The sequence below is a fragment of the Sebastes umbrosus genome, chromosome 17 (genome assembly GCF_015220745.1).
Source record: "Sebastes umbrosus isolate fSebUmb1 chromosome 17, fSebUmb1.pri, whole genome shotgun sequence".
Taxonomy (NCBI): Eukaryota; Metazoa; Chordata; class Actinopteri; order Perciformes; family Sebastidae; genus Sebastes; species Sebastes umbrosus.
This window is the reverse complement of record NC_051285.1, coordinates 28,325,592-28,334,580: the sequence shown is the minus strand read 5'-3', so window position 1 is coordinate 28,334,580 and position 8,989 is coordinate 28,325,592. Positions and strand designations below refer to the sequence as shown.

The 8,989-nt window shown below is 41.5% G+C and overlaps 1 protein-coding gene across 1 annotated transcript; it reads left to right on the top strand.

Moving 5' to 3' along the window:
* Positions 1-4,723: 4,723 nt before the first annotated feature.
* On the top strand, positions 4,724-8,772 carry lim2.1 (lens intrinsic membrane protein 2.1). The gene is made up of 5 exons (XM_037748977.1): positions 4,724-4,878; positions 6,578-6,759; positions 7,429-7,578; positions 7,709-7,843; positions 8,543-8,772. The coding sequence occupies exons 2-5, from the start codon at positions 6,585-6,587 to the stop codon at positions 8,602-8,604; spliced, it is 522 nt and encodes a 173-aa protein (XP_037604905.1). The 5' UTR covers positions 4,724-4,878; positions 6,578-6,584; the 3' UTR covers positions 8,605-8,772.
* The last annotated feature ends 217 nt before the right edge of the window (positions 8,773-8,989 follow it).

Here is an 8,989-nt window from a genome sequence, read left to right as displayed (position 1 = left end):
AATGGAAAAATTTAGGGCTGTGTGCCACTCTAATGGATATCCTTGTGGCTGGGAGAAAATGGGACTCAATAATGTGTCCTTAATGTCTGCCAGCGCTGTTTCAGGGAACGTATCAGAAGAAATGTCCCCTGCCATTTCTGCAAGCAATCACTTAATGGGACGGGCAAATCTCAACAAAATGGATGTACTGATCTATTTCTGGGCTTGACAGATGGAATGAATCCGTGGCTCTTGGAAGACAAAAAGGAAAAAGGTAGAGGGCGAAGAAAAGAGCAGGCTACAAACAAGAAAAGATAAAAACAAGCCTTTCACGATTCATTCAGCGACGCAGCATGCCTGCGATGTCTGTGTGTGGCTTAAGTGCAGACACTGACAGGAATTTCAATTATTTAATTAGGGAGGGAAAATGAAAAGACTTAAGTGTTGTGATTTCTGCAGTCTTTCATAGATCAATCTAATGTGCGCTCACATTGGAAATCAACCAAGATGGAAGAGGGGCAAGTGAAGTAGCGTCTTCTAAATCACGCAATTAAAATGGCAAATTAGTTTCTTGATATATTCATTTAAGTGGTTAAGTGGAAATGTTTCTCTCCCCGTCCACGCAGCTGTCTCATGGGTGGGTGCGGAGAGGCAGCGCCATCCACATGCTCTTATGATTAGAGCCGCCGTTCATTTGCTGAGAAAACGCTGAAAGCACTTGCTGCACAAATTAGCCATTTGAAGGCTTGAAAATTCAATTCCGAGGAGTTGATTTAAGTATTTAGGCAAAGCGTGGCTGGAACGTAAAGATTTAGAAGCATTTTGCCCGCTAATGTCGATAACTTTCAGAGGCCATTATAGGTTTTTGTGGCCTTGTGCCTTGTGAGCGGCACAGCTGGAAAATACCAGCATTTCACACTGTTTTGGCTCATTTCCGTCACCTTCACGCCTCTATTCTTACATGATCTATAGGCCGTTTTCCTGTTCAACAGCTCTGTCGTTGGTTATAATTTGGACATTTTGTCCATAATGAAAGGTCATCTGATGCAGTCACTTGTTCCATTAGCTCGGAGATGGATCGAAGCTTCTGATTGATGGGAGAGGATCTGTTAGTGGGGTATATTTGTCAGGGACCGTATATGAAGAGAAATAGAGTGTCGCATTGAAGTGAATGTAGAGATGCACTGAAAAGTAAAGAGGTAAGTAATAGACTCAGAAAATGAACAAAACATGCATGTGCATGCAGCCCGTTCTCAATCCCAAGGCGTTGAATAGATGAGCCCATCAAACACGAGGCTCTCATCCAGGAGACACGTTTCACTTTCACTTTATAATCAGCCGTTTGTTTGTTTCCCGTGTTCTCAACGTCAAGTCACACTATCACTGTAAAACGTACTCATTTTAATCCCAACCATGTTGTTCTTTCCTAAACCTAACTATGGTGTTTTTGTTGCCTAAACCTAAGCGTTTTTGTTTAATCCACAACATTAAGCATGTGTTTACTGCGTTGGGATGAGAACGTGTTTGGACAGCGCCTCAGCAGATGAAAAATGAGTTTGAAAATAGAGATATTATTCTTTGAATAGAATAATCTCGTAAAAATAATAAAAGATGCTGCTCATCATTGAAGCCCTGCAGTCATGTGTTTATATTATAAAAATAAAATAGGAGTAGAAGGGTAATTGAAGTGTTTGCTGTGTTAATTTGACTACTATAAAAAAAAAAGAGAATGGTAATTGTTGTTAGTTGTTATGGTGACAACAGAACCAACGTCAACGGGGCTGTAAAGTGTGCGGACAGCAGCTGGCTAGTTAGTTAGTTAGCTAGGTAGCTTGTCCCCAGGCGGAGGGACCAGCCCGCTGTTCGGCTTGTTTTCTGTAATCAGTCCAGAACCAAAGCCTGGTGGAAGCAAGCTAGCTAATTCCACCATGCTTCAACGCCACACTGCTTACACTTTTTTTCCTATTGTCGTTTTATTGTGTCTTCTGTCCTGATATTTCAGTGTTGTTTTTATATATTGTTCTTGTGGCGTTCTTTTTGCTGGGTCCTGATCCCAGTCAGCCTTTGAGTGCTCTTTGTCCTGTTTTTGGTGTGTCTGTCTTTTGTCTGTGCTCTTCTTTATTGTCAATACGGATGCCATCCTCTATTTTTGCTGCAAAACAAATCTACCGACGGGTAAAAATAAAGTCACCTGCACCTGAACCTGAACCTGAACCTTTCCTCCGCTGTGGCCAGATTGTGTCGGATGAAGCAGTAAGTTGTTAAATTGTACTCATTTCCTCTAGCTCCACTGGTCATTTAGTCGTTACTGTAAAACCTCACCTCAGTGAGTCCATGACTTGCTGCAAGTCAGTTTAGTTTATATGGAAATCAGCCTGCTACAACGGTCACTATGGCAACGGTACACATAAAATTGGCCGCCGTTCTGACCATCCGGCTACGTTGATTTGATCGACTTCGAGATGAGGGAACCGGAAGTTCAATAATGCTAACCCATTTCTGGGTTTTACCACTCATTTCTGCAGGACTCTATTGGCAGCATAAATTGTAAATACTAAAGTTAAATTTGTACTTGAGTAAATGTACTACTTTCCACCACGGATTAGGGTTAGGGAAACATGCAGGGTAACAGATACGTTGTTATCATTGAAATGTCCTTTTTTCAGCCTTAACTTCATAATTTCCTCAGCCAGTAAAGCCTTTAATCCAGTAACTATAAAAATCAAGTGATGAGACAGTACTTTTAAACAGCTTACAGTCCAAAGACAAAAAAAGGACATGAGCGTGTGTGGATCATCCTGCTCGGACAGCAGGTGCACGCGAACAAGCCCATGTGCAGGAGGATTTCAGACGTGCCTATAAGCTTAGTGACTGCACCACAACAATGCAGGCAAACACTCTTTGTAATTACTCTCGTCACATTACCTTCCCAAGTGCTTGCATGAGCTCCTTACCCACTGATGATACCACATAAATGTAGACTTTCCATAACAAAATTAATCTCTCAAAAGCTGGATGGATTCAAGAAAACATGGATTTGCTCTTCTGTCACACAGAGGCATATTGTCCACTTTGATGGTGCATGGGAGGATATCAAATGCCCTCCTGGCTGCCACACTCCAGATGGAAGAAAATAGCCTGTGGTCTATAAAAATGAAGTTAGATGTAAGTACAGCACTCAAATCTCGGGGAGAAAAAATGCTTTTTCTGGGGCATTTTGTTGTTGTCAATTGGTCTGAGCAACTTGCTGTAATGCAGGTAATGGAGCTACTCTTCTCCTTTCATCTTTGGAGGTTTATGCCTGTGTGTGCGTGCGTGTGTCAGTGTCTGTATGTGTATGTGTGTGTGTGTGCCCTGCTGGATAAGGGAGGAAGAGGCACAACAGGAGGAAATACAGCCAGATGATGGTCAGAATGAAGGAAACATCAAGTCAGAGGGGGATCTGTACTGGTGGGAGCCGTTCTTCAAACATCTGCCGGTTTCCATTTACCTTCAGCACTACCGATTCTCAAAGTGGAATTTCCATACATTTCAAGAATCTCAGCATTGTACAGCTTTGTAAGACATGAACGAGAATGAATGGGCTCGATATCGAAAAACTATCGCTGTCATCCTTTTACACCTGACAGCGACGGGCATCTCATATCTACATAATGATCGCACTTATTTTTCCTAAAATATGAGTGACATCAGGCCGATATACAATCCACATAATATCTGCTGTCTCAAAGTGTTGCTTCTCCAACTCGTCTGATTCCTTCTATATGTATCTCCTCCTGTGATTGATATAGACTGAAGTACTTCTCTTGGTTCCATGGTGGAGAGGAGGTGGTGTTGCTCTGGCTCTATCTATCTGGCGTAGAGAGGAGGTGGTGTTGCTCTGGCTCTATCTGTTTGGCAACGCTGGGAAGCTGCCTGGATCCACCTTCTCACATATGTTCACATTATATATATTATTTTCTGTCATATGGATTGTCTATGTTGTATTTTCATTATGATGTTACTCTGTTACACACAACATCTATTGCATGTCTGTCCATCCTGGAAGGGGGATCCGTCCTCTGGTGCTCTTCCTGACGTTTCTTCCATTTTTTCTCTGTTAAAAGGTTTTATTTTTTGGGTTAAGTTGTTCCTTATCCAATGAGAGGGTTGTACTGTAAAGGACAGAGGGTGTCGTATCCTGTTCAGATTATAAAGCCCCCTGAGGCAAATTTGTGATTTGTGATTTTGGGCTATACAAATAAAATTGACTTGACTTGTTAAGTACATTTTAGGGAAATCATGAAAAGCTTTTTTTAAATTGGTGTACTTGATGAAAATATGAAGTGTACCTAATGACTTGTACACACAGTGTATGAGGTAATATTACTTAATATTTGCTGCAAATGTAACTATTGTAACACATTTACAAAAATGTATTTAGTGCATTCATCAACAGTTCAAACTTTATAAGCATATTGATAATTAATAAGACTTTTTAAATAGTGTGACAATGTTTGTTTTTAAAATTAGACAACAAAAAATGAAAAGCAGAGCAGCCAAAGTGTCTGATTTAATGCCTGACTTGCCCCCGACTAAAGCCAGTTCAGCCCTCCACTTTCAATCAAAACCATGAAGTCATCAGTATTACTTCAGCTTGCCAAGCTTTGGCCATTTCTGTTTTTTCAGCAGATTCCCAAACCACAAAACTGGAGGGTGCTGATTGGTCAGTGGGCCGGTCTGGCCTATTGTCTCAGCGCTGTGTTTGTTGTAGCCCCAGTTTCTCTCTATTCACCCGCCGTCAAACGCTAGTGCTATTAGCCTGCTGGAAATCCGCCTGTCTTGGCATTATAGGATCTTGTTGTATTTTGTCAGGTAACCCTGTCTTCATAAATCTCTCCATTAAAGGCCTTGATTAAGGTAAGTTAATATGGAATTTTGTCCAGTTCATTTAGTTATTTGTGTTTGTAATTCTTTGTGCTATTCTCCCTCCATGTGGGGACAGCTGCAGCTCCAAGAACTCCACAGGGCATGCTGCAAATATTAGTAATATTATTAGTCATTTGTGTACACGAATTTCCCCTTTTCTTGTGACTCAGCATCTCAGTTTGACTTTCAACAACATATTTTTTGGTGTGTTTTCCTACGAATGTCAAGCAACACGTGACGCAACGTGTCAATTTCTGCTCCAGTCTTTTCAAAATAAAACTACTTAGTTAGGTTTAGGAAAAGATCGCAGTTTGGGTTAAAATTACACTGCAAGTGCTGTAACTTAAGTAAGGAAGTTACGTGGCAAATAACTTGATGACTTTTGGTTTCATACGGGACATGAACAGCGGTCTCCTGGGCGAAAGTCTGGTGTTTTTTGACCCGTCCATCCACCCTGACCTCGTCCCTACGTACGCCGCTCTTTATACTTCCCGGTTCACAATTACGTGGATCACATCACAATTGATTTTGTGCTGACCATCACGAAAAAAAAGGGAATCAATACATTAAATTCTGTGACTATTCACAGACTGCTGTGCGACTGGGCTGATTATGTTCATGTACGGATATGAACACCTTATGTGTTCATGTGAGTGCACGACATTAAAACCTCATCTAGAGGCTGAAAATAAAGAAAACCTTATTCTTAGTTGTATTCTCTTTATCTTGGTGGGTCAATTTTCTCAGATGTTTTACAGGAATATAAAACATTTGCAGCAAGAGTTGAAGAATTTCTGTGGAAAAAGGTTGAGAGATGTGATTGCGTGATTGAGAGGAAATAGTCAGCGTCGAGGTCAGCGCCAGTCACAACCAAGGCCTCGCTCTCCGAAAGAAAGAAAGGGAAATTAACTTAACTGCTTTTTTTTCAGGGGGGTTTTTATCTTGGCTTGGAAGAAAATTACTTCTTAAAAACATACAGTATTAAACCCGACTGGCTGACTGGTTATGAAATAAAAGGATTAGAATTTTATATGTGCCACATAACATTGACATTCTGAGACAATTTTCATTTGTTTTACGAGGTGGGGATCAAATGGATTTTAAAAAAGTGCTCTGGTTTAGACTAAGACAGCTGCTGGAACTTGCCAGAGAGGCTGCTCAGAGGAAAATGTGATCCTGCGGAAATACAGAGCTCTTCAATGAATACACAGAGCTCTTCAACGTTCAGGTTTCAGACATAACAAGATATATCTATCTATCATCCTTTCCCCCCAAAAAAAAAAAAGAAATCCATGACGACTCTCCACGAGAAAGAGACGATGGCTGCAGGATATTGCATTCAGGTGGAACAATGAGCAATAGATGTATCAAGTATCAAAGCATCGCTGGACTTGTGTGTGTGTGTGTGTGTGTGTGTGTGTGTACGCACTGGCAGTGGGGGGGTGTATGTAAAGCCCATCTTCAGGCGCTGATCTCCTAGAGAACAAAGTGGAGCGTACACACACACGTGCGACCCTGCAGCTCAATCCATTGGAAATAATATGTTCATTACAACACAATTACTGACACTTAGACCCTCTCTCCCTGAAGTGTGTGTGTGTGTGTGAGGTGGAGCGAGGGAGGGGGTTCCTGCCTCTGACCGATGATGCTAAGTGACCTTATGTTCCTCTGTGTGTGTGTGTGTCTGCAGGTGCAGGATGTACAGCTTTATGGGTGGAGGTTTGTTCTGTGCAGGCGTGGGGAACATCCTCTTGATCGTTTCCACAGCAACCGATTACTGGATGCAGTATCGGCAGTCCAGCAACTACATGCACCAGGGCCTGTGGCGCTACTGTATGCCGGGGAAATGCTTCCCACACAGCGACAGCATTGGTAAGTGTTGCCAAAAAACGGTTCACGTAGATGACTGCTAACTTTTCCGTTATAGCTCCACAACAAGAAAAAGTAAGATGGAGTCATTCCAGAGGCAGAAATCATTTCATCTTTACTTGACAAAGGCGGCAACTATATGTCAAACCTTCAGGATCTTAGCGAACAAGTTTAACATCTGGACAGCAGTATGTTTCAATTTGGAAGTGCAGCTGGGCTGGCTGTCCAATACAGATAGACTGGAATAGGAGAGTAGCATATGGGCTTCATAATGTCAATGGTAATGTCTCTCTTATCGCCTTTTTCACTAGATTTCAGGCTAATGTTAGAGAAATGTTTGACTTTGATATTTGTTTTTTGTTTTCTTTAAACGTTGTGGTTATGGTATTGGTCATATTTTGTATACAATAAACAACTGCCTTCCAAACAGCAACTTAACTCTATATTAGAGTTTGTTATGTGCTCGATCGCTTCTCTTAAACACTTTGGTTTTGTAGATTTCCCATCTGACATTGATGAATTTATAAATCTGGTCTATTTTCTCACCATCCTTCATCATATTGGTTTGTTAACACGGCCTGAACCGGGGTCACATCTCAGATCCTTCACCTCTGTTGACTTGCACTGACCTCCCCACCAGTGACTTCCATTGACCTTTGACCTTGTCCACAGCCCACTTAGACGCCACCCGTGCCCTCATGATCCTCTCTCTTTTGGCCTGTTTCATCGGCATCATCATCGGCATCATGGCCTTCATCCATTACTCCTCCTTCGACAGGTTTGACAAAACCTTTGCTGCAGGCATATTGTTTTTCATCTCATGTAAGTTCAACTCTATTCTATTGTTAGTTTGGTTTGAGATGTGATTTGATTGAACATTTCAGTGGTTTTCTTACTGAAAACTACAGCTTCCATCAGGAGTAATGGTTTGTCTTTTTTCTGTCCCGTCCAGGCTTTTTAGTGTTTCTAGCAATGGCAGTGTACACTGGTGTAACTATTAACTACTATGGGAAACGCTATGGAAACTGGAGGTTCTCCTGGTCCTATATCATTGGCTGGGTGTCGGTGGTGCTCACCTTTTTTTCAGGTAAACAAACTGCATTAGGTCTCCTCTCTTTCACAGCAGTGCACATCTGTGTCAGGGTTCCACTCGTGGTGTGTTCAAATTTCTGCTGAACGTTAACTTCTTTTCAAGCCTTGAGTGAGTTCTTGAATAAAACAATGAAGTGTAGATGAAACCACTGCTTGGAGAACATACTGTATATTGTGTCACGGCAAGCAACAGGCTGAAGATGAATGATTTTATCATTTACTTTTGAAAATTCAGTGTACAGTAAAGCAGATAAAATTGTATTCAGCTCCATATCGTCAAGGCCTCAGCTCGTACCTGCATGCCTAGCTAATGATATTCATACTGCATGTGTAATAAAGAAGACTAAAAACTACAGAGACAATGCAATATGAAATGCAGCGACTCACTTCCTGAGCAGGAAACAGTCAACCGTACACGGGTCAACCCGGCTGAATCAATGATGTGACATTATCAGTAAGTGATGCTTGTAGTAAGTGCTCATCTCTGAATCCTCCACCATGCTGCGCCGTACCTGCTGTTCAGCGGGCTTTTCACTAAGTTACAAAGTAGTACACCTATGATAACTAATAATGAGTAAGTGATGGAAAACAACAACTAGAGTTGTAGATATCGATTTTCTATGCACTACAACGTGTTTTGTAAATAGAAATTTAAATAAGATGCATGTATTCACCACCATCTGTTTCTTTCCAGGTATATTCTATTTGTGTGCCTATCGGATGCATGAATGCCCCAGGAACACTAACTCTCATTAGAAGACTTTAAAGCACCATCATCCAGAAATAAGCCGTGGATTATGATCATGAGAGCTGCATGGAGAGCTGTGTGTAGATTCTCACCATCAGCATGGATGATGCAGAGCTTCCCATCTGGAACATGAATGATTCAAGTTGAAATGGTTTCAATAAAAACACTGGAGAGAAGAGGACTCTTTATTTTATATATCCACGTACACTATTTTACTCACTGTCTTTAAGGCTGCATCATTTACTCATCTAATACTACTGTACGCCTATTTACAGGTGTTTTTTTGTGTGTGTGTTGTCTCTGATAACGGTTTTGGAGGCGGTCCAGCTGGCTTTATGTCACCAGTAGAGTGCCCCATTCAGGCTCCCGCCCTCAGCTTTATCAATTAAAGAG